At 47.4% G+C, this 20,713-nt stretch overlaps 12 protein-coding genes across 12 annotated transcripts; 7 read left to right on the forward strand and 5 right to left on the reverse strand.

Annotated features, from left to right (window-relative positions):
- Positions 1-4: 4 nt before the first annotated feature.
- On the reverse strand, positions 5-730 carry LOC132260721 (iron-sulfur cluster assembly 1 homolog, mitochondrial). The gene is made up of 4 exons (XM_059759028.1): positions 520-730; positions 405-458; positions 195-345; positions 5-138 (listed from the first exon to the last, which is right to left on the reverse strand). Exons 1-4 carry the CDS (start codon positions 598-600, stop codon positions 35-37), a joined length of 390 nt encoding a protein of 129 aa, XP_059615011.1. The 5' UTR covers positions 601-730; the 3' UTR covers positions 5-34.
- Positions 731-855: 125 nt separating this feature from the next.
- On the forward strand, positions 856-2,013 carry LOC132259218 (2-oxoglutarate and iron-dependent oxygenase JMJD4 homolog). The gene has a single exon (XM_059756773.1). It carries the CDS (start codon positions 856-858, stop codon positions 2,011-2,013), a length of 1,158 nt encoding a protein of 385 aa, XP_059612756.1.
- Positions 2,006-3,565, reverse strand: LOC132259567 (alpha-methylacyl-CoA racemase). Its single transcript, XM_059757256.1, has 2 exons — positions 3,148-3,565; positions 2,006-3,087 (listed from the first exon to the last, which is right to left on the reverse strand). Exons 1-2 carry the CDS (start codon positions 3,253-3,255, stop codon positions 2,056-2,058), a joined length of 1,140 nt encoding a protein of 379 aa, XP_059613239.1. The 5' UTR covers positions 3,256-3,565; the 3' UTR covers positions 2,006-2,055.
- A 212-nt stretch (positions 3,566-3,777) lies between these two features.
- LOC132259568 (uncharacterized) lies at positions 3,778-4,220 on the forward strand. The gene has a single exon (XM_059757257.1). The coding sequence runs from the start codon at positions 3,893-3,895 to the stop codon at positions 4,139-4,141; it is 249 nt and encodes an 82-aa protein (XP_059613240.1). The 5' UTR covers positions 3,778-3,892; the 3' UTR covers positions 4,142-4,220.
- A 99-nt stretch (positions 4,221-4,319) lies between these two features.
- On the forward strand, positions 4,320-5,920 carry LOC132259565 (hydroxylysine kinase). The gene is made up of 4 exons (XM_059757254.1): positions 4,320-4,442; positions 4,495-4,766; positions 4,824-5,574; positions 5,633-5,920. Exons 2-4 carry the CDS (start codon positions 4,549-4,551, stop codon positions 5,825-5,827), a joined length of 1,164 nt encoding a protein of 387 aa, XP_059613237.1. The 5' UTR covers positions 4,320-4,442; positions 4,495-4,548; the 3' UTR covers positions 5,828-5,920.
- Positions 5,921-5,971: 51 nt separating this feature from the next.
- Positions 5,972-7,715, forward strand: LOC132259564 (nudC domain-containing protein 1). Its single transcript, XM_059757253.1, has one exon. It carries the CDS (start codon positions 6,034-6,036, stop codon positions 7,678-7,680), a length of 1,647 nt encoding a protein of 548 aa, XP_059613236.1. The 5' UTR covers positions 5,972-6,033; the 3' UTR covers positions 7,681-7,715.
- Positions 7,690-8,934, reverse strand: LOC132259566 (dynein axonemal assembly factor 4). The gene is made up of 2 exons (XM_059757255.1): positions 8,190-8,934; positions 7,690-8,123 (listed from the first exon to the last, which is right to left on the reverse strand). Exons 1-2 carry the CDS (start codon positions 8,911-8,913, stop codon positions 7,690-7,692), a joined length of 1,158 nt encoding a protein of 385 aa, XP_059613238.1. The 5' UTR covers positions 8,914-8,934.
- Positions 8,935-8,992: 58 nt separating this feature from the next.
- On the forward strand, positions 8,993-13,348 carry LOC132260805 (gametogenetin-binding protein 2-like). Its single transcript, XM_059759154.1, has 4 exons — positions 8,993-9,265; positions 10,758-11,330; positions 11,822-12,958; positions 13,145-13,348. Exons 1-4 carry the CDS (start codon positions 9,170-9,172, stop codon positions 13,319-13,321), a joined length of 1,983 nt encoding a protein of 660 aa, XP_059615137.1. The 5' UTR covers positions 8,993-9,169; the 3' UTR covers positions 13,322-13,348.
- A 227-nt stretch (positions 13,349-13,575) lies between these two features.
- LOC132260807 (3-oxoacyl-[acyl-carrier-protein] synthase, mitochondrial) lies at positions 13,576-14,949 on the reverse strand. Its single transcript, XM_059759156.1, has one exon. It carries the CDS (start codon positions 14,947-14,949, stop codon positions 13,576-13,578), a length of 1,374 nt encoding a protein of 457 aa, XP_059615139.1.
- A 9-nt stretch (positions 14,950-14,958) lies between these two features.
- Positions 14,959-16,748, reverse strand: LOC132260806 (myrosinase 1-like). The gene is made up of 3 exons (XM_059759155.1): positions 16,557-16,748; positions 15,164-16,495; positions 14,959-15,108 (listed from the first exon to the last, which is right to left on the reverse strand). Exons 1-3 carry the CDS (start codon positions 16,595-16,597, stop codon positions 14,964-14,966), a joined length of 1,518 nt encoding a protein of 505 aa, XP_059615138.1. The 5' UTR covers positions 16,598-16,748; the 3' UTR covers positions 14,959-14,963.
- Positions 16,749-16,905: 157 nt separating this feature from the next.
- On the forward strand, positions 16,906-19,101 carry LOC132260809 (ankyrin repeat and LEM domain-containing protein 1). The gene is made up of 2 exons (XM_059759159.1): positions 16,906-16,991; positions 17,050-19,101. The coding sequence occupies exons 1-2, from the start codon at positions 16,918-16,920 to the stop codon at positions 18,887-18,889; spliced, it is 1,914 nt and encodes a 637-aa protein (XP_059615142.1). The 5' UTR covers positions 16,906-16,917; the 3' UTR covers positions 18,890-19,101.
- A 69-nt stretch (positions 19,102-19,170) lies between these two features.
- On the forward strand, positions 19,171-20,672 carry LOC132259219 (DDB1- and CUL4-associated factor 13). The gene is made up of 2 exons (XM_059756774.1): positions 19,171-19,338; positions 19,405-20,672. The coding sequence occupies exons 1-2, from the start codon at positions 19,269-19,271 to the stop codon at positions 20,670-20,672; spliced, it is 1,338 nt and encodes a 445-aa protein (XP_059612757.1). The 5' UTR covers positions 19,171-19,268.
- The last annotated feature ends 41 nt before the right edge of the window (positions 20,673-20,713 follow it).

Here is a 20,713-nt window from a genome sequence, read left to right on the forward strand (position 1 = left end):
TAATCTACTTCTGAGATTGCCCAAACTACTATTTCTACATACTAAAGGACTCGCCGCATCCGCAGGTGCCCTTGATGTTGGGATTATTGAAAACGAACTCCGCCGAGAGCTTGTTCTCCACGAAATCCATCTCAGTTCCTGTGAAAGGTAAATCATCAGTGATTTGCTCGAAATTCCTCACATTTCCTACAAACCAAGGAGTGACAACTGCGCCTTCTTGTCTATAATCACCCGGACACCGTCTTGCACTACCTCCTCGTCCAATTTATCCTTTGCTTTAGCATAATCCAGCGTGTAGGAAAGTCCATTGCATCCTCTCTGCTTCACGCCGACCTTCAGTCCAACCTGCAATCAGTTCGCGGATTTACCAGCAAATTCCCTCTTTAACACCTTCCTCGACTTACGTATTCACTCTTCCCTTCCAGGAGCCTCTTGATCCTGTTGACAGCAGCAGGAGTCTGCAAGCAGAGAGTCAAAATAAAACAAAATCGCCACAAACAGCGTGAGAAAAGTACTCACCAAAACCAGAGCTGCCCTGGTTGGAGTCAATTTGCGATTGATGGCACGGACTGTAGCCGTGGCTACAACTTTTGTGGACATCTCGATAGCTTCTGCCCACCTACAAGACACTAAATTTGCAGGTAAAAATTGCACACTGACTTTTCATTCCGTCGCAATTTGTTTTGCCGAATGTCCAAAAAGTTGCACAAAAAGCACTTGACAGCTGACTCACACTGTTAGAAACAGTGTGTGAGAAAGTGTTCCCAAACGGTTGGAGAAAAATTTAAAATCTTAAAAGAACTCTTATGTTTAAAAGTTTTTCCACTTTACTTTCAGGAAACGCAAGATTTAATCATGCTTGAAATTGCAAATTGCAAAACCATTCTTAACTGCACTGCAGATTCTACGGATTACTCAAACATCACATCTCTGGCCAAATTTCATCATAACGATATCAGCTATAATGAATTCTTCAGTGATTACATGCTGAAGAATATTCCAGTAATCATAGGCTCTGCATCTGATGGCTGGAATTGCAACAAGTGGACGAAGAGTGACTCGATGAAAATAAATTTTCATCAATTAAGGGAAGAAATACCGAACATTTCAGTTCCTGTTGCAAATTGCTCAAAGCAATACTTCAATTCTCACGAAAAGGTGGACATGGAGTTCCATGACTTCCTCAATTACTGGGAAAATGAGCAAAAAGAGAGTCTCTTGTATCTTAAAGATTGGCATTTGCGGAAAGAAAGGCCTCAATATGATTTTTACACCACGCCCAAGTTCTTTGCTTCGGACTGGCTGAACGAAGTGCTCTGTGACGAAGGGAAGGATGACTACAAATTTGTCTACATGGGACCGAAGGGCACATGGACATCCTTCCACTGTGATGTGTTCTCATCCTTCAGCTGGTCAACTAACATTGTCGGCCAGAAACAGTGGATATTTCTGCCGCCCGGAGAAGAAGAGAAGCTAAAGGATAAGCTGGGAAATCTTCCCTTTACTATTTCAACAGACAAACTTGAGGAAAATGGAGTAAAACACTTCGTGGTGAGGCAAAATCCAGGAGAGGCGATCTTCGTCCCAACTGGATGGTTCCATCAAGTGCTCAATCTCGAAGATACAATTTCTGTCAATCACAACTGGTTCAATGGTACGCAAATTGATTCAATTTGGGAAGCTCTCGAAAGCAATCTGAAGCTGGTTGAGAAGGAGATTGAGGATTGCAGAGATATGGAGAATTTCGATGAGCATTGTCAAGTTCTGTTGAAAGCCAGCTATGGAATGAATATTCAGGACTTTGTTGGTCTGCTTGGGAAGATTGCGCAGAAATCTCTTGACAAGAGTCGCTGTTTCGATGAATTTACATTCGGTGATAATCATTTGGCTTTCGACTTGGACAGGATCAATCACATTCTAACGAGAATGATGAAGAGTAACTTGCTGAAGGAAGAGAATACTAAAGAAACTATTAAAACTATTAAGGAAGACATTGAAATGCAGAGTAGATAAAATATATATTTCCCATCACAAGTTTTTATAAAAGGTTTTCCTTCACAATTTTCCCTTTTTCGTCGTCAAAACAACACCATTTTCCACTAAAAGCTTCATCTTTTCGACATCATAATCGATTTCGCCCAAGATTTCCTGAATGTTCTGCCATTCATCCTTCGAATCACTAAGTACACTAGATAATCCTGGTGTATCGGAAAGTTTAGGCGCAGGATTTGGCACAATAACTTCCTCGGTGTCGTTTTTATTCACAAAAGCTCCCCTGACTTTGTTATGTGCATGATCTGGCGCTTCGGTCCAGTGCAAAACTGGAAATACACATGAATCAGTCTTTTCAAACATCTCACTCCATTCCTTCTGAGTTCTGCCTCTGAAAGTCTCCTCAAGAATCTTCCTTCCCTTCTCGTTATCGTCAAACTGCGTCAACTTTCCCTCCAATCCCAGCGTCTTCACCATTGTCTCGAAGAACTGATGCTCCAGACATCCCACGGACATGAACTTTCCATCCTTCGTCTCATACGTGTCGTAGAAGAAGGCTCCTGTGTCCAGCATGTTCTCGCCACGATCCTTTCCCCAGATCGGCAATGTCTGTGATCGCGTGAGGAAGCTGGCGACATAGGCAGCTCCCTCGACCATTGACGTGTCCACAATTTGGCCTCTTCCTGTGTTTTGCCTCGCTAGAAGCGCCGCCAAGATCCCAAATGCGCACAAAAGTCCTCCGCCAGCAAAGTCAGCCAAGAGATTTATTGGAGCCGTTGGTTTCTCGCTCTTCCGGCCCAGGAAGGAGAGAACTCCCGACATGGCCACATAGTTGATGTCATGCCCAGCTCGTTGTGCCAACGGACCACTTTGGCCAAATCCCGTGAGTCGAGCGTAGATTAATCTCGGATTGTCTTTCATTAAAATATCCGGTCCAAGTCCGAGTTTCTCCATGATTCCCGGCCGATATGGCTCAATAAGAACATCTGATTTCTTGCACAGATCCCTGACAATATTCCTCCCTTCCTGGTGCTTGAGGTTCAGGGCAATGTTGCGCTTCCCATTCTTCAGTGTGTCCAAGGAATTTTGCGGTGTCTGACGAAGAATCAAACGATAAATCATCTCATCATAGGAGAACAATATGTGTGATCATACCTTATCAATTCGTGTAATCGTTGCCCCAAAATCCGATAAGATCATGCCACAGAAGGGCGCTGGAGCCAATCCCACAAATTCAAGCACTTTCACACCCTTGAGAGCCATTTTTCACACTATACAAATTGAGTGAATGAATGATAGCTCAAAAGAACCTCTTTTGAATGGTAAATTGAGGTGAAAGGTCAACAAATCATTTATTCTCTTTAAGCCACTCAAACGCGTATTTATTCAATTTGTCATATCTTCACAACTATGATAAACGACTCTTCTCGCTCTGATATCTTCCCCTTGTTCAAACTCTTATCGCAAAATATTTTCCTACAACTATTTCGTATGATATTATTTTTTCAAAATATTGCTCGCGATGTGACAGAACAAAATGCGATAATTACACACTACACGATTGCCAACTGTGTAAACAATTTAGCGGAAAAACACTGAATTTAGCGTTTGGGTAATTTCTTACGAGAACCATGATTCCTCAATTCTTCAGATTAGATAAAAAGTTATCAATATAAACGCTTTGTCTGGCCAAATGTGGCATCTATTGTGTCACGTGGAAGCAAGTTCTGGACAAAAACATTCGCGTTTTTGAATTCCAGGCATGCCAACCCCGAGAGCGCCCCAAATGTTCGCCTTCCCTGGAAAATCTACTGTCAAATTGTGCCTCAAGTGTGTTTTCATTTGCACGGGATTTGTTTGGAAACATCATCGCTAACCAGGCGAATAAACTATCGGCAGAATGCCCGGTGTTTTTGAGAGCACGGAGAAGCCGAAGAGCGAGTGCGATAGGGATGACAATGCCGCGATATCGGAGAACTCCAGCACAAACACGGTGAATGGCGAGGAGGTGGAGACTCGCGAGCGGACGCAGACCGACGTGCTAAACAATCATCTGCTCAAGTCCCTGCTCCAGCGAATGAACTGTGGCGAGATGGATGAGCACTTGGATGGCCAGGAGAGGCGCGATCAGGAGGAGGAATTCGTGTGAAATGATACATGTACAGAGAGAGAGAGAGAGTGCGATTTGGGAATAAACCAGCAATCACATGCTTGGCTTTGGTGGCTCATATTAGCTCCACGGCTCGTTATCTGGTGGATTTATTTCTGTCACGGAGAAATTTGCTTTTTATCGATAAGACGACAACAGAGTGCAGATAAAAAGTTATCATTACACTGGGCGAACGTCTTCAGTTTCGTTGTCGCGACAGTCTTCTTCTCGCCAGTGACAAAGTGAGGTGACTCGGTGTAAAAATCCAGTTCAAGAAGCAATTTGTTAACAACTACGCTAAGTATATTATGGTCAATTGGAGTAAATTCATGCCTAATCGAATCAATTTGTAGGATTGAGACATTCGTCTTTCCTGCCACTTCGCTGACAGCATCAGTATTCACGCAATGGAATTGCTGGAGATTAGTTCAGCGGACAAGCGCCAAGAGCCGAGCGGCGAGGCGATTGGCGAGAGTGAGATTCTAAAGCCAGGTACGAAAATCAAACCCACAATCAGTGAGAAGGAGGTTGAGAAACTCGCCGAGAGATTATACGGGATCACTGTGCTGGAGATAAGCGAGCTCATTTCTTACGATGATCGCAATTTCTTCATCAACGAAGACAGGTGAAGATTTCAGATAGCGCGGCAAACAAGGGTATGATCTCAGTTGCCCCGTTGCAGGAACATCAAGAACCCCATCATCGCCAATCACTCCAATCATGGGTACATCCTCAAAGTCCTCAACGCTCTGGACTCCCACAAGCCAGGCTTCATCGATGCTCAAACCAAGATGATGCTCTTCCTGGCGCAGCAGAACATCACATGCCCAAAGCCAATCATGAACGTTTACGGCAAATACTACTCAACAGAGCTTCTTGGCTCCACAAAGCACATTGTACGACTCCTGGAGTACATCCCGGGGAAGATCTTCAAGGACGTCACTCCGACCAACAATCTCTTCTACCAAGCGGGCGTCTTCGTGGCCAAATTCGATCGTGCCATCAAGAACTTCACTCACGACGCCTACAAGACCCACAAGTCGCTCTGGATGTTGGAAAACGTGTCGAAACTGGAGGAATTTGCCTATGCCCTCAAAGACATTTCCAAGCAAGAGATTGTCGAAGAAGTGATTGCAGAGTTCAAGAAGACGGTCATGGCAAACTTCGACAAGTTTGAGAAGGGAGTCATTCACGGAGACTTCAATGAGCACAACTTTCTGGTCAACCACTGCTCGTCGACGGAGAATAAGGAGTACGCGGTGAGTGGAATTCTCGACTTTGGGGACTCTTGCTACACCCTCTATGTCTTTGAGTTGGCAATCGCGATGGCATACATGATGCTGCAAACGGGAAAGCTAGAGACCGGAGGATTCTTCTTGGCCGGCTATGAATCCGTCAGGCTTGTTCCTCAGCACGAATTCAATGTTTTGCGGGTAAGACGATTGTTATCTAGGAAATTCACTCTATACTCAAGGATGTACCCCTTTTAAGGTGTGTGTGGCCGCTCGCCTGTGCCAGAGTCTCGTTCTGGGCATATATACTCACACTCTGGATCCGGAAAATGAATATATTCTCACGTCGCAGAAAAATGGCTGGGAACTCTTGCAATTGCTGTGGTCTGAAAAGACCGCCGACGAGTTGTGGCGCAACACGGCTGACGAATACCTCAAGCAGAGCTACAAATAGTACACAAACAGCTCCACTTGAATACATTCAGTGCCTTTTAGTATATAGAAAGAAACTGTGCGAGAGTAATAAAAAAGTGACGAAAATTGAGGGAGGGAAAAACTTTGTTTGCACATAACCGCACTTTTTGAGCAGATGGCACTGCGCGCGGGAAGGAGTCTTATAGTGTTGCCGCATCCAAGGGTGAATGTAAACAAAAACACGCGATGGATTGCAAAATCATTGAATTGCGGGCGGACAGGAATTTGCTGAGGAGTAATTTCGATGGATACAAACTATCGCTAGAGCCTGTTGCAATTGTGAAGGAGAAACTCCAGGCCACTCCAGATCGAGTACACCAGAGCGATGCTCAGTACAGTTTCCTTCATGCGGAGCTGTTCAGTCTGCAGAATCACTTGATCCACGATCCCTGGACCAGCGACACCAGTTACTACATTGACACGACGTGGATGGTGAGGAGGGTGCAGTACGGTCTGCAAGAGGGGCGCTTCAAGCCGATTGGGAGTGTTTTCCGGGTGCGAAAGAGTGCAGAGAGACTCGCTGGACACTTCAACTTGACAATCGTGTTTATCTCTGAGAAGTTTGCGGTGATTGGAGATGGAGTGGCTTGGATTGAGATTGTGGACACGGGAGACAGGACAAGAGCACAGGAGTGGAAGCAATTGGCTCACGTGAGGGCAATTCCGGACGAGAAGGCTGGCTTTGTGCTGCGAGATGCACGCCTGGAGATTCAAGAGGAGTGCCGAAAGATTCACTGCCTCCTGATGCGGATTGAGCAGACGGATGGTGTATTCGAGAGTGTTCTCGAATGGATTGCCATTGACTTGAGTGAGAAGAAAGTCAGCACTCACCGGGAATTGCGGTCAAGATCGTCAATCTTTTACTCAGTCCTCACGTCAAACTCTTCCGGAGTGATTGTGGCTGCAGGAAAGGCTGTAAAGTTCACTTATGACTCCGAGAATCCCATTGTTGATGACATCCCGAATGTCCAGGAGGAAGACTACACTTGGAAGCAAACGGATGAAGATATAGTGATTACATTCCGCGAGAGAGAAGAAGCAGAGAAGTCAGATTATCAGGTGAAGTTCATTGGGAAAGAAATCTCTGTGCAGTTCAAGGAGGACATTGTTCTGAAGGGAGAACTTTTCGCGGAAATCGACAAGGATTTGACCACGTGGAATTTGCATAACAAATCCTTCCAAGTCACTCTGGTGAAAAGTGTTGAGGGCGAAAACTGGCCTCATCTGCTTCCCGGAGAGAGATTGGAAGAGGAGAGCCAACCGAATGAGTCAGAAATCTTCTCGCTGGACAATAAAATTGAGGACTGTGATCGTGGCGATGATGATGCTGATCACTTCTTGGCCAGATTTGACGGTGGAACTCACAGAATGACTCACAAAGCCAATCTAGGGAGTTGTTCACCACTTTTCGCATTGCCATCTCTGCGACCAGGACAACCAGCTGCAATTGCCCTGCGTCACGACGTCGATTGCTGCCTTTGGCTACCACTTCAAACGCCTGGCGAGTGGATCCTCCGGCACGAAGGCACTCTGGACGCCTTTGCTTATGTGCTAGCATCGAAGCAACAACGGAAGTACGTCTCCTGTGCCCCGGATCTGTCCTACGCAGTGATCTGCGAGCCTGAGCGGCATGTCTTCATCTACAAGGCGAAGTACGACACTGCAACTGGCCTGAGGAAGCGCTCAGGGCCCCAAGTGACTCTGGGGCAGCAGAAGGTGGTATCACTGGAGAACGCAGGCGGGCAGGTGATAGGGATGACTGTGCTCAATGAAGTGACACTGTTACTCACTGAAGAATCTATTCTCAGTCTGCAAGTCAACATTGAACAGTGAAATACACAACTAATCCGTGTCGGAGTCTTCAAGGAGTCTCTGTTTTATCATTTCAACATCCCGGCGGAGTTTCTCATCCGCTGGGTTAAGCTTCAGGGCGGCCTGGAGTTCATCCAGACCTTGTCTCATGAGTCCCAGTTTGCAGAGAGCGGCTCCTCTGCGCGCCAAACACTGAATTCGCGCAGAGAGATTCGCTTCGACGGCTGGTGTTAGCAATTCATAAGCCCTGGAACAGTCCTCGATGCATCTCTGCAGATTTCCCATTGCCATTTGGCAAGCTGAGCGGTTCAAGAAGAGATCATAGCACTCAGGAGTGAGTTGAATGGCTGTCGAATAGGCCGAAATGGCTCCCAAGTAGTTCTTCTTCCCGAAGAAGTCTGCTGCCTTCTCTTTTAGCCATTCTGGATTTCTCTCTTCCGGCTTGAGATCTTCCTCGATAAATCCTACAATGGAAAATTATGAGATTTTGTTACAAAAGCTCAAATTCATTATTCAGCAAATGATCTTACCGACGACTTTCCTGGCTTCGTATTGCTTCTTAATCCATTCCTGCTCTAAATGATCTTGAGATTCACGCTTCGGCGTGGGAAAACGTCTATCTGTGAATTCAACGGTAATGTTTCCCTGCTTTCGCACTTCCGGAATGCAAATCGCACGGGTTTTCTTCGGTTTCTCAATCCTCAATTCCTCAATTTTCGCACTTTCTTTCTGGCAAATGCTTCTGTTAAACTTTTCAATTTCTTTCTGTCTCTCTGCGTCTCTTGAGATCTCCTTTTCCATGTCCTTTTGACGTGCATTTGCCTTCTGCTGAACCTTTTCTTTCACATCCTCTTCATGTTGCATGTGCAAGTCCGTTACAAAGTCCCTCTTCATTTGAATTTTCTCTGCCTTTTCTGCGATTTTCTCGAATGTTTCCCAATCTTGGCTCTCTAGCTTCTTTAGTGTGAATCTCACCTCATTCTCCAGGATGCGACACTTGCTCTTAACAGTATCAATTGGGTTGGATAGGAAAATTTCACAAAATAAGGGAGGATGATGGAGTTTGAGAAACTCCCTGTGCGTGAGAATATCCAACTTCTTGTGCTCCAATTTACCACTGAAGATGACTCGAAGATGCACCTCTTCTGCTGTTTGACTCCACACGGTGTCTTGTAGTGTGATCACCATTATTGGGTGAATATTTTGCAAGATATTTTGTTGGAAAATCGAATTAGAATAAACAAAATTTTCCATTTGAATTCGGCTTGCCTGATGGGCGATGGCAGCGCTACCGGTGCAAAAGCGTACTTGCAATCGGTTGAAATTTCACATAATTTTGCAAATGGCCGCTTGCCTCTTGTAATCTTGGGCGACGTGGTGATAATTTTCTGTTTTTCACGGTGATCAAGTGTGTGTTTCAGGGAAAATTAAGTGAAAAACAATAGCGCAAAGTGTGTACTATCTGCTGTAGTGAAGAACCGACCAGTTGCTGGTGCAATTTTGGTGAAAAATGGCAAAACTTGTGTATGTGTATCGCTCGGAGGAGGAGAGTGTCAAAAATATTGGGCGACGACAGCTCCCGCTTGTCGTTGGGGACAATTTAATGGTAAATACCGTGCGATGGCACACTCAATTTCATGGGGATGATATGCACTAGGAGTAGAGGCTTCAAGTGGACGGATTTTCACGCACTCACTCAGGTCAATCACCTGGGAAAATGCACATTTTTCCGCACCACCATTGTTAAATCGCCTCCTATGAATGACCAACACATTTCCACTTTCCGGGGAATTTTCTTTATTCTTCGACAGCGGAGAGAGTTTCTCTGCCACACGGGGATGTGATCGCCACGCGGAGCATATGATTTGTGGGGATTTTCCTATGGAAGGGCGCCAGGGTGGGTCATTTTCTGAGTAGGAGAAAACAGGCCAAAATCCACGGCCGCGGCAATAAATCACCATTGAAGACAGCCAGGGTGAGATAAAAACCAATGACAAGAGACAACGGGCCCGAGTCTCTCAATTGGCCGCTGTCCGGAAGCGCCCCAGAGCAGCGCGCGCGAGCGAATATGCGTGTGGTATTTGGGTCAGTGTGAGATGAAGTGCTTCCGATGGCCAGTCCAAAGTGGGTCTCCAGCGAGAAACCTGTGAGAATGTCCGGATGTGGGTCACAAGTCTCAGCTGTGATTGAATTTCAAGTACGCACACACACAATGAGGCCCCCGTGAGACTCCCAATTGCAGGTGAATCTAACGGAAATGCATCAATGAATGGCAGCGAGAGAGAGATTTTCACATATTCAGCATAATGGCATCTCGGGTGATGCGAAATGCTGAGGGAATTAGAAAGTGGCCAAGATGCTATGCGAGTCGCGTCGCGAATGAGTCACGAGGCGACTGTGCTCACAGTTCTTTAGGCGTGAGTCGAGGTGGCGCGTTGAGGGCCTGGAAGAGAACCTAGGGAGGTGTTTAACTCTTAGGGTGGCTTAGAAAAATTGCTGCTTCGTGAACTAATCTACAAATGAATCTCATTAATTTGTTTTATGAAGAAAAATTAGAAAATAATACATATCAATGCATGTAGGAAAATGAAGAAAAATATTCCTATTATGTAGCCTAATTGCCTAGCCATACAAGTTAGGCACCTTCAGTCCCGGAAATTCTAAATTCTGTCTTGATAGATTCTATCACAACAATAATGAATTATAGAACATTCGAATAAAGATCAAGTCATGCTTGCTTTTATGACTTTATTATACTATTTTCTTTTTATTGAGTGCGATAACAATTTTTGCACATATCTGCATAATGCGTAACGTGTGTAAAGTACTATCGCGAAAAGTAATAATTTCCGTAGAGACGAAAAGAAAAACAGCTGTTTTTTAATGAGGCACAATCAATACCCATTTCTATCAGTCGACCATCGAAGATGCAGGAAGTTGATGATGAAATTGGACTGCATGACATATTTGGATGGCGCGCGGCGTTTTTTTTAGAAAGTCACCGAAATGTGACATGTTCTTGGGTGCATTTTGAGCTGTCGAAGAGGGAGAGAAAGAAGTATTTTTACACTTTCTTATGATTGATTTCTCTTTTGCAGATGCTGATGGATTTGAACACGAAGGGTCTCGTGTTCGACCATCCGACTGTGCGCGGCCGGGACTTGGAGGAGTTTCTGCGCAAGTACGCGATTCTCACGCAGGATGAGTTCAAGCGATCGCTGCAGGTGTCGTGCGAGGAGTTCACGTCGGTGCTGAGCCAGAGCGTGCCGTGCGTGGGCTGTCGCCGGAACGTGGAGCGGCTGTTCATGCAGATGCGACAGTGCGAATTCCCCACGCTGGACCCACTGGTCATCACAAGCAGCGGAGTGCTGACGGTGGCGGAGGAGAAGGTGGCCACGCCAGTGGCGATCTGCACGCTCCTGCACAATCACAGCACGCTACTCAACAATCTCCTGGACAACATGCCGCGCAGCAAGAAAAGCTCGCGCTGTGGACTGCACTCTCTCGATACATTCAGATCGCGCCCGTTCTCGGAGCTGTGGCAAGATGTGTGGAGCTGCATGAAGAAGCGGTGTCGCGAGGAGGTGGTCATAATTGATTCGCAAGAATTGCAGGACACCCTGGACGGGTATCTGAAGAAGCACAAATTCTGCCAAGATTGCCGAACGAAGGTACTTTTCTTGTGCCTCCAAATTCAGTTGCCCAATCATTTTCATTTTAATTGTGGCGCGCTTATGGATGTGACGTTGAGTGTAGAGGAGGGAAAAGCAGGTCAAGATACTGTTAATTGTTAATTGACTCATTTTGATATGACTAGAATAACATTTTTCTCTCGGGTCTTTCATGAAAATCTTTGGTATACTTATTTTTAGACCCAATTCACGACAGATTATACTGTTTCAAGTCTTCATTCTCTTACATTTTTGAGCAATTTCTGAGCTTCTTGCCGAGAGGTTATCAAGAGCGAAGGAGGCCTCAAATCACTACCATCACTGAGAGCGTGTGACAATTTATCGATCTTGTCATTTCTTTTATATAACATGAGCCAAAGGCCTTCACGAGTGTCTCTCTGAGGTCTCTAACCTTTCAATGTTCTTGTCTAACACAAATTTCGTGACTATCGCATTGGTGATTGAGATATGGCATTGTCTGTCTGTTGCAGGTGGAGAAAGCGTATGCGTTCCTGATTGGGGAGAACAGCCCGCCGAAAGAGAAGGGCTTCGTGGCGGCTCTGTACGCGGGAATAAAGCGATGTCCGGACGAAAAGCATATCCATTTGCAGACGAAGGCGGATTATATCGATGGGCTGATCAAGCGGGCTGAGCCGGAACTCAATGGCAACGGATCGAGGCACCGCGAGCGCCACGCGAAGACAATGGAGATCGCCCAGGAGGAAGTATTAACGTGCATTGGGATGTGCATATATGAGAGACTGCGTCGGATTCATATGGTGCTGAAGGAGGAGGAGAATGCGTGCCAGGTGTTGGCGGCGGTGTCCGTGCACTGTCTCTGTCGCAGCTTCGACATGGCGGTGGAGAAGAAGCGTGGCAAGAGTAATCTCGAGTTGCTGTACGAGGAGATCAGTCGGGCGGAGAGGGCGAAGGAGCAGCGCCGCGAGCAGAAGAAGCTGAAGAAGAAGAGGAAGAAGAGCGAGAAGAAGGGCATGGCGTCGTGTCGCTCGTGCAATGGCGGTGGATCGGAGGAGGAGGAAGAGGAGGAGGATGAATCCCATGTGGCGGTGGTGGCGAATGACAGGCAGGAGGAGGATGAGTCTGAGGAGGATGCCGAGGAGGAGGAGCTGATGCGAAGGGACGCATGCGAGCAGAAGAAGAAGAGCAAGAAGAGTGCCAAGGAGACGGTGGGACAGCAGCGGGAGAAAAAGACAAGTGCGGTGAACAACAACAACAATTCCAAGGATAGAGGAGGTGGCGACAGAGGCTGTCTCATGGGGAAGGCGGTGGAGGATATCAAGGATGAGATTTCCGTGACTTCTTGTCATTCCTGTGAGAACAACGCGTGCACTCAGTCCATCGATGGTGGCTATGTGTCGGAGCCATCCAATCATGAGTCCATTCTCTCATCCACTGCCCACTCTGGTGTCTCTAGTCTGTCCAGCACGCCGGAGGGATCTGAGGTGGCGTGTTCCGAAGGCTTCTGCAATCACGATCCGAGTAGAGCGGACGACGGACGCTGTCACCGCGGTGGATCACCCGAGCACAACTACAAGAACAAGAATGGGAGCTGTGGAAGACAGTCTGCCAACGTGTGCGGTCAACTCCTCAGTCTGCAGGAGATGCTGGTGAGTGGCTTTTGCTGTAGAATCTCTTGCTAATCCTTCTCTGTTTCTACTAACATTTTATTCTGCTCGAATCTTTAACGCTTTGTTACAACACAATCTCATTTTGTTCACAGTCATTTGTAAGCTTCCTTCGTAATCATGTGAAATTCTTATGTCTCTAAATACAAAAATATCGTTCACTCGCAGGGAAATCAGTCGGAGGCTGAAGAGGACGTCGGGGAGGACGTGAACTATATCCCAGATGAGGTGGTGCAGGAGTTTAAGCTGCGACATGCCAACTTGAAGCAGGCTCGCGAGGAGATTCGACAGAACTTGCGCAGGAACTTCGCTCAGCTGTGCATGAAGACGTCGACGGCCAAGTAAGCGATGCTGAGGAGGAGCGAAAGGAATTGTGAAGACGGAGGCAGGATTAGTGTTTTGGTGGCAGCAGCAGCTTCACAGCATGGACATATTGTTCCAATAAATCCCATTACTCTTTATTGTTGTCTAGCGCGATGATTCCGAAAGGGAGAGTTTTGAACTCTTATTGTAGTTCTGTTATCGGAAGCGATGAGAGAGGATGGAAACAAAGACGCGAGTAACCGAAATGAATAAATAAAATGCAAAGCATCTCGTGACTATCTGAACTCGGCCAGGCACAGGCACGCATTTGTGCCTCCGAATCCGAAGGCATTCTTAAGGGCGATCCGGCGCCGAACACTCGGCCAGCTCTGGCTCCTGTTGGCCACGAAGTTGAGGTGCTTCATGTCGTCAGAAGTGCTGCTGAGGTTTATCGTGGGCGGAAGTTGGCCATCTCGGCAGGCAAGGAGTGTGAAGAGCGCCTCGAGATTTCCGGCGGATCCTAGGAGATGTCCATGAGCGCCCTTGGTTGAGGACACCGCGAGCTTGGACGCGTGATCGCCAAAGAGACGAGAGATCGCCCGGCACTCGATGGCATCTCCGATTGGAGTTGATGTCGCATGAGCGTTTATGTAGGATATGTCTTCGGGCAGCAGTTGGGCATCCTCGAGAGCGCGCTGCATGGCCAAAAAAGCGCCCAGGCCGTCTTCTCGCGGGGAAGTGAGATGAGAAGCATCTCCAGAGCAGCCGTAGCCCAGGATTTCGCCCAGAATTGGGGCATTTCTGCTCTTGGCGTGCTCTAGCTCCTCCAGAATGAGAATCGCCGCTCCCTCGCCCATGACGAAGCCGTCTCTCTTCGCGTCAAATGGTCTGGAGGCACTCTGGGGGTCATCATTAAAGGCAGTGCTGAGAGCTCGAAGTCGGCAGAAACCTGCAAAAGCCAGAGGACTTATTGACGCTTCTCCAGCACCGCAAACCATCACGTCAGCCTCATTTCTCTGTATGAATCTAAAGCCATCCCCAATGGCGTGAGCTCCGGTGGCGCATGCTGTGGAGACAGCATGATTTGGGCCTCTGAAACCATACTTTATGCTGATCTGCCCTGCGGCCATGTTGGGCAGAATGCGAGGCACAAAGAAGGGACTCACGCGGTTGTAGCCCTGCCTCAAGGCATCATTTGCCTCGCAAATGTCCACAAAATCGACCATTCCGATTCCCACTGACACGCCTGTGCGGTTCTGCGCCTCCTGCTCAGTTGGCGTCCACTGAGAGCTGGTTAGAGCTTCTTTGGCAGCGACTAGAGAGTAGACAATCGCCGGAGACATGGACTTCAACTCGCTCTTCGTGAATACCTTTGAGAGATCAAATTCCTCTCTTGGTATTTGAGCTGCCACACGACTTGGGAGCTTCTCATAAGCGGGATCTGTGAGCTTCACTACGCCACACTGGCCGGAAAGGATATTTGTCCAGGCGGTGTCGACTGACACTCCCACCGGAGATACACATCCTACTCCTGTGACAACCACACGGCGATTTTCTCTGCCAATAGTTGAGAAATGCCGTAGACACCTCAAGGAATGTGCAAAGGGAAGAATTTTCCGAGACATTGCGTGAGAAGTGCGGAAATTTACGTGAAAAACAAACTGATACATAACCTCACTAGCCATTAATTGCTGTACCCGTCCTCAGACGATAAATTGTCGCTGCAGAACCTGGTCTTGATGATTTCCTTGTAGATTCTGGCGGACTTTTTCGCCACGCGCTTCTTCTCGGGATCCTTGTTGTCCACACGGTAAAGACCGAATTTCTCTCTGAAAAGCAGCAGGAATATTAACCAAAGAAACCAATCCAACAAGCTAAACTTACGTATAGCCCATCATCCATTCAAAATTGTCCAGCAGTGACCAGTGCGCATATCCAGACACTCTGCAGCCAGCCTGAAGAGCTTCCAGCACAGCCCCAAGGTGTCCTTTGAGGTACTCCACGCGCAGATCATCTTCCAGCTCTCCACTGTCTGACCAGCCATTCTCTGTGATGATCACCTCTGGATTCTCATAGGCAAGTTTAATCCACTTAAGAATATCCCTCAATCCGTGAGGCACCATGTAAAGCCACGTAGATTTGGCACGCTTCCAACTGGGATCCACAGAATACGTCAGATTCTGATCCCTCTCCCAGGACGGATTAGCTGGTTCGGCGTAGTTGGCTGGCTCCAGAAAGCGAGCAGTGTAGTAATTCAATCCGAGAAAGTCTGCAGTTCCTCTGACTTTTTGCACTTCTTCAGGGCTGAATGGTGGCAATCTTGACCAGACTCGTCCTTCCGACATGCTGTTCTTGTCCACAATCTCTTGCAATATCTTTGACCATCCGCCATCTCGGCTAAAAATGGCATTTGCAAAGAATCCCAGCTGAAAGGCCATTGCTCTCTCCACCAGATCATTTCCTGGGGACTTTTGATAGAACCATCCGCTGTCCAGCGTTATTCCCACTTTCCCGCCGAATTTGGCAGCGTAGTTCATGTGGTATATATGATAAGCCTCTGCGTGGGCCAGCAGAACGTGATAAGCGCACAAATACTCTCCGACTCCATGGAGTTTTAGAACTGGTGCTAGAGCTCCACTGCCGTAGCCCAGAATGCATGACTCTGAGGGTTCATTGAATGTGATCCAGTGCTTCACACGAGATCCGTAGTTCATGTACAAGATCCTAGCGTACTCCCGGAAGTAATTCACGAAGATAGGGTTTAGCAGACCACCCATATCCTGCAGATACTGTGGAAGATCGTAGTGGAACATGGTCACCATGGGCTGAATGCCTTCCTGGAGCAGCAGATCAATCAGATCGCTGTAGTACTTCACTCCGGCCGGGTTGAGAGATGAGACATCGCCTGTAGGAAGAATTCTACTCCAAGACACTGAGAACCGGTAGAAATTCACTCCCAATTCCTTCAGTCTCTTCACGTCCTCCTTGTACAGGTGGTAAGAATCCGGTCCGACGTCTCCATTGGATTTATCTGCTATCAGTTCTGGATGATCATGTGTGAGAGTATCCCAGATGTTCACGCCCTTTCCATCTGCATTCCAACCGCCTTCTATTTGGTAAGACGCCGTGGAAACGCCGAAAGTGAAGGTGTCAGGGAAGCTTTTGTGCAGGCTACAGGAACCCTGATCGCCCTGATCAGTGTTGCTGCCCAAAACCCTGGGGAAGATACAGAAATTGTGAAAAAGAAGCTGGAATCACTGCAAAAAGCCGGCTGTACTTTATCACTGAAAATACGAGTGGGAGAATCCAGAACTTCATGCTGATTTCTTGGAGAGACGCAGAGTAAAACTTCACTGCACTGAATTGCTTGAGTATTAAGCAGAAGCCCCGGTACTTGAACTTTGATTCACTTCCTTTGTCTGGCCAAAAATCCCTGAACTCGATCCACTTGATCTGAACCAATTCTGAACTGTAAAATCGAGTGTAAAACTGTTATACGGCCGATCGAGGCGACGCCATGCGATAGGTGAAGAAATGTCTTCTAATGTCATATTGAATATTTTTATAGTGGACGCGGATGCAACAGAAATTTTCATTGTTTTTCATCGTTCCGGTGATTGTGAAGTACATCGGAGTCAATGGCGATGAGAGAGAAAGCTCTGCAGTGTTTAGGACTGTGTCTAATTGATGAGTTGGATGATGAGAATTTGATGTGAGTTATTGACTTTCATTTGCCTTCTGACCTTCCTGACCATATTTTTCCTCCTTAGAACATTGAGATATCTGCTGGAGAATCGTCAAGCAGATCCAAATGTCATTGTGAAGTCAAAGCAGTACGCCGCGGTGCACTTTCTTGCGAGCCTGGAAAACAGAGATTTTGCAGATGCAGCGGCAAATATGATTTTTGGCGAATTCGGCGGCGATCCCAATGTGAAGGCGCTCCTCTGCGGAGTAACACCGATGCACATTGCGGCTGGCAATGGATATGAGAAGCTCTTCGCCCTGCTTCTGGAGAAGGGTGGTGACCTAGAGATTGTGGATGATGATGGAAGGTGTCCACTTGCTTACGCTCTCGAGGAGAATCGGCAGGAGATTATCAGTTTGGCTCATGATCACATCCTGAAGCTGAAGAGACAGAAGAAACAGAGCGAGATGTGCCTTTCTCCAGCGATTGCAGGTCGCATGGGCGTCACACCGGATGGGACGCCTGTAAACTTCAACACTGCCAGTCCTTATTATATCCACATCACCCACCGAAGGAAGACGCCTCACTCTGGCACTGGATGCTCGAGGGATCAGCTGCAGCTGCCCGAGGAGAAGGAGAACATTTACAGTACACCGAAGAAAGTGAATTTGTTTGATCTGACCAAGGAAAATCTCGAGCAGCACTCGAAGTGTTTTTCGTCGAATGGCGAAGATCGCCAGTCGAAAATTGCCGTGTGGCGAGAGAAGGTGTCCAGCTCCAGAAGTCGCCAATCCTTCACTCGTTGCATTGAGGAGATGGAGAAGATGCTGAGCCAGTTTAGTGATCTCGACACGACGTCTGAGTGTTCAGATCGTGGCTCCAGGAGCCAATTCTACACTGCTCATGAGACTGAGAACGATTCTTATGATGTTCGCCGCTCCCCGCGCCTCAGTCAGAACTCAGTGCTGTACATGGTGGAGATTTATCAGCACGAAGATCCAGAGAATAATGTGCAGTTCTTCGAGCGCAAGTTTGGTGTGCCAGGATCGTCTTGCGGAGAGGACGCGGCGGAAACCACTCTGTCCACGATGTTAAAAATACCGTCAGAGTACGAAACGGACGCTCTGAGAGAGGAACTCACGACTCTGGGCCATCCGCCGGGTCCGATCACCAACACCACAAAGAGAATGTATCTGAAGAGGCTGATGAGCTTCCGCAAACACCCCGAGCGTGTGGCTCTTGTGGCAAATGGACAGAAATCTCAGCTGAAATTCTCGGTAGAGCTGATAAACTGCCTACAAATGGAGAACTTGAATCGTCATCTCACGGAATACTTGAAACTGGAGAGGGAAATGATACAGAGCTTTCAGGATCCCAGCAAAAAGTGGCGAGAAGGTCATCTGAAGACGTCTTTTATCTATTTGCTAATTGATCCGCGGGTGTCTGCCAATTTGCCCAGCAGAACATCGAGCCTGAGTCCGGATGAAGTGTGGCAGATCTTCTTGCAGTCCATCTTTTACGTGGGCAAAGGCAAGAATAGTCGTCCTTATGCTCACCTGTACGAGGCCATCAAGCACTTCGGAGAGTTTTACATGTCGGATCCGCTGGCGAAAACGGCTGAGCGTCGCCTGCAGAACCAGAAGATCACTAAAATCATGGACATCTGGAATTGCGACTTGGGTGTTGTATGTCTGCACGTCTTCCACAACGTTCTGCCCGTGGAGGCGTATTCGCGCGAAGCGGCGCTTATAGACTGTCTGGGACTTCAGCATCTCACCAATCACAAGCGCGGGGATTACTATGGAGCGTCCTCGTGCTGGAATATGAGGCAAAAGAAGCACATGGCGATTGGCCTGCTATTTAAAGCACTCCAAGTGTACCTGGCTGAGGGTGAGAGTCAGCTTACTCCGAAGGATCTCTTGTAAATGTGATTCATGTGATATGAGCATTTTTTTCTATTATTCTGATCGTATTGCATTGATGATTGTGATTTATGTATAAATTTTTTGTCGGAATTTATCTTGCCGTGCAAAGACAATGGAAAAATTATTAAACAAAGAAGATTGAGTACAACAATTAGTGAAATGATTTGATTTCTGGAAATGTTTGGTGATTTTGCCTTTTGAATTGATATAAGTACGCGGCGAATAGCCAAGATTCACACCGAGCACAATTATCCATGATTTATTATTATCATGAAATCATTATCCAAACGTCTGACATTGGGAACAGAATGGTGGTTCACGTTTCCTGAGTGGAGGTGTTTCTCTTTTTGCTCAATTTCTCCCTAAAATAAGGTGCACAATGAAAGTGAAGGTGATTAGCAGGAATCCCGATGACTATCTGCGGGAGACAAAGAAGGACATTCACAAGAGTACGCATTGTTTTGTCTGTTAAATGCAAAACAACAACAATAACCTAACTTTCTTTACACTTCCAGTGCCAAGGAATTACGATCCTTCCCTGCACCCTTTCGAGGCTCAGCGGGAGTACGTTCAAGCTCTGAATGCCACGAAGCTCGAGAGGGTGTTTGCCAAACCCTTCCTGGGTTGTCTGGATGGCCACAGAGACGGAGTGTGCTGCTTCTCAAAGCATCCTCAGAGTCTCTCCTGCCTCGTCAGCGGGGGCTACGATGGACAGATTTGCGTCTGGGATCTTCCTTCGAGGACAAACATGAGGAATTTCTACGGGCATGAAGGCTTCGTCCATGGGATTGTCTACATGCCAAACGGGGAGTCTTTCATATCTGTGGGCAATGACAAGAGTGTAAAGTTCTGGAAGGGCGCAACGCCGGAATTTGGCGAGGAAGAGGAGCCTTTTCACACCATCCTGAGTCGCACAGTCCTTATGGGCATCAGCCATCACAGATCCCAGCCACAGTTCGCCACCTGCGGGGAAGTTTGCCAGATCTGGGATGAGACTCGGAATGAGCCACTGAAGACTCTCAAGTGGGGCGTTGATTCGCTGCACACGGTGGCCTTCAACGCCGTGGAAACTTCCCTTCTGGCCGCCTGTGCCAGTGACAGGAGCATAATTCTGTACGACCAGCGAGAGGCCAAGCCACTCCGCAAGGTGATCATGACAATGCGTCCCAACAAGCTCGCCTGGAATCCCATGGAGGCCTTCACGTTCAGCGTGGCCAATGAGGACTACAACTTGTACACCTTCGACACGAGGCGCCTGAAGAACCCTGTGAAGATCCACAAGGGTCACGTGTCCGCTGTGATGGACGTGGATTACTCGCCGACGGGTCAGGAGATCGTGTCCGGAAGCTACGACAAGACCATCAGAATTTTCAGCGTGTTCAAAAACTACTCTCGCGATGTGTACCACACGAAGCGCATGCAGCACATAACGTGCATCGGCTGGTCGCTGGACAGCAAGTACATCTTCAGCGGATCAGATGAGATGAACATTCGGCTGTGGAAGGCGAGGGCCTCTGAGAAACTGGGCGCCATGCGACCTCGAGAGAAGATGGCCTTCAGACAGAATGAAACCCTGAAGGAGAAGTTCAGCGCTCATCCGCAAGTGAGGAGAATTGCTCAGCATCGTCATGTGCCGAGCAAAATCTACAAAGATCAGAAGAAATTGTCGGCCATTCGGGAGAAGGAGGTGAAGAAAGAGTTGAACCGTAGAAAGCATTCGAAAGCTAAGAAGCACAACGACATCCCTGAGAAGAAGAAAGTTATAATTTCAGAGTCTAAATAAATATTTCTGTGAAATATTCAACAATTTGTTGTGTGTTTCTT

Source organism: Phlebotomus argentipes, unplaced genomic scaffold, assembly GCF_947086385.1.
Source record: "Phlebotomus argentipes unplaced genomic scaffold, Phlebotomus argentipes genome assembly scaffold_18, whole genome shotgun sequence".
In the NCBI taxonomy this organism is placed as follows: domain Eukaryota; kingdom Metazoa; phylum Arthropoda; class Insecta; order Diptera; family Psychodidae; genus Phlebotomus; species Phlebotomus argentipes.

Coding starts and splice junctions, on each gene's coding strand:
- LOC132260721 (XM_059759028.1), bottom strand. CDS start 600: ATGTCCACAAAAGTTGTAGCCACGGCTACAGTCCGTGCCATCAATCGC. Junction 459..519: donor CCAGGGCAGCTCTGGTTTTG/GTGAGTACTTTT, acceptor CTCTGCTTGCAG/ACTCCTGCTGCTGTCAACAG. Junction 139..194: donor GGCGCAGTTGTCACTCCTTG/GTTTGTAGGAAA, acceptor TACCTTTCACAG/GAACTGAGATGGATTTCGTG.
- LOC132259218 (XM_059756773.1), top strand. CDS start 856: ATGCTTGAAATTGCAAATTGCAAAACCATTCTTAACTGCACTGCAGAT.
- LOC132259567 (XM_059757256.1), bottom strand. CDS start 3,255: ATGGCTCTCAAGGGTGTGAAAGTGCTTGAATTTGTGGGATTGGCTCCA. Junction 3,088..3,147: donor CGATTACACGAATTGATAAG/GTATGATCACAC, acceptor ATTCTTCGTCAG/ACACCGCAAAATTCCTTGGA.
- LOC132259568 (XM_059757257.1), top strand. CDS start 3,893: ATGCCCGGTGTTTTTGAGAGCACGGAGAAGCCGAAGAGCGAGTGCGAT.
- LOC132259565 (XM_059757254.1), top strand. CDS start 4,549: ATGGAATTGCTGGAGATTAGTTCAGCGGACAAGCGCCAAGAGCCGAGC. Junction 4,767..4,823: donor TTCTTCATCAACGAAGACAG/GTGAAGATTTCA, acceptor GCCCCGTTGCAG/GAACATCAAGAACCCCATCA. Junction 5,575..5,632: donor ACGAATTCAATGTTTTGCGG/GTAAGACGATTG, acceptor ACCCCTTTTAAG/GTGTGTGTGGCCGCTCGCCT.
- LOC132259564 (XM_059757253.1), top strand. CDS start 6,034: ATGGATTGCAAAATCATTGAATTGCGGGCGGACAGGAATTTGCTGAGG.
- LOC132259566 (XM_059757255.1), bottom strand. CDS start 8,913: ATGGAAAATTTTGTTTATTCTAATTCGATTTTCCAACAAAATATCTTG. Junction 8,124..8,189: donor CGAAGCCAGGAAAGTCGTCG/GTAAGATCATTT, acceptor TTTCCATTGTAG/GATTTATCGAGGAAGATCTC.
- LOC132260805 (XM_059759154.1), top strand. CDS start 9,170: ATGGCAAAACTTGTGTATGTGTATCGCTCGGAGGAGGAGAGTGTCAAA. Junction 9,266..10,757: donor TCGTTGGGGACAATTTAATG/GTAAATACCGTG, acceptor TCTCTTTTGCAG/ATGCTGATGGATTTGAACAC. Junction 12,959..13,144: donor TCAGTCTGCAGGAGATGCTG/GTGAGTGGCTTT, acceptor GTTCACTCGCAG/GGAAATCAGTCGGAGGCTGA.
- LOC132260807 (XM_059759156.1), bottom strand. CDS start 14,949: ATGTATCAGTTTGTTTTTCACGTAAATTTCCGCACTTCTCACGCAATG.
- LOC132260806 (XM_059759155.1), bottom strand. CDS start 16,597: ATGAAGTTCTGGATTCTCCCACTCGTATTTTCAGTGATAAA. Junction 16,496..16,556: donor CTCGTATTTTCAGTGATAAA/GTACAGCCGGCT, acceptor TATCTTCCCCAG/GGTTTTGGGCAGCAACACTG. Junction 15,109..15,163: donor GAATGGATGATGGGCTATAC/GTAAGTTTAGCT, acceptor GCTGCTTTTCAG/AGAGAAATTCGGTCTTTACC.
- LOC132260809 (XM_059759159.1), top strand. CDS start 16,918: ATGGCGATGAGAGAGAAAGCTCTGCAGTGTTTAGGACTGTGTCTAATT. Junction 16,992..17,049: donor TTGGATGATGAGAATTTGAT/GTGAGTTATTGA, acceptor TTTCCTCCTTAG/AACATTGAGATATCTGCTGG.
- LOC132259219 (XM_059756774.1), top strand. CDS start 19,269: ATGAAAGTGAAGGTGATTAGCAGGAATCCCGATGACTATCTGCGGGAG. Junction 19,339..19,404: donor AAAGAAGGACATTCACAAGA/GTACGCATTGTT, acceptor TTACACTTCCAG/TGCCAAGGAATTACGATCCT.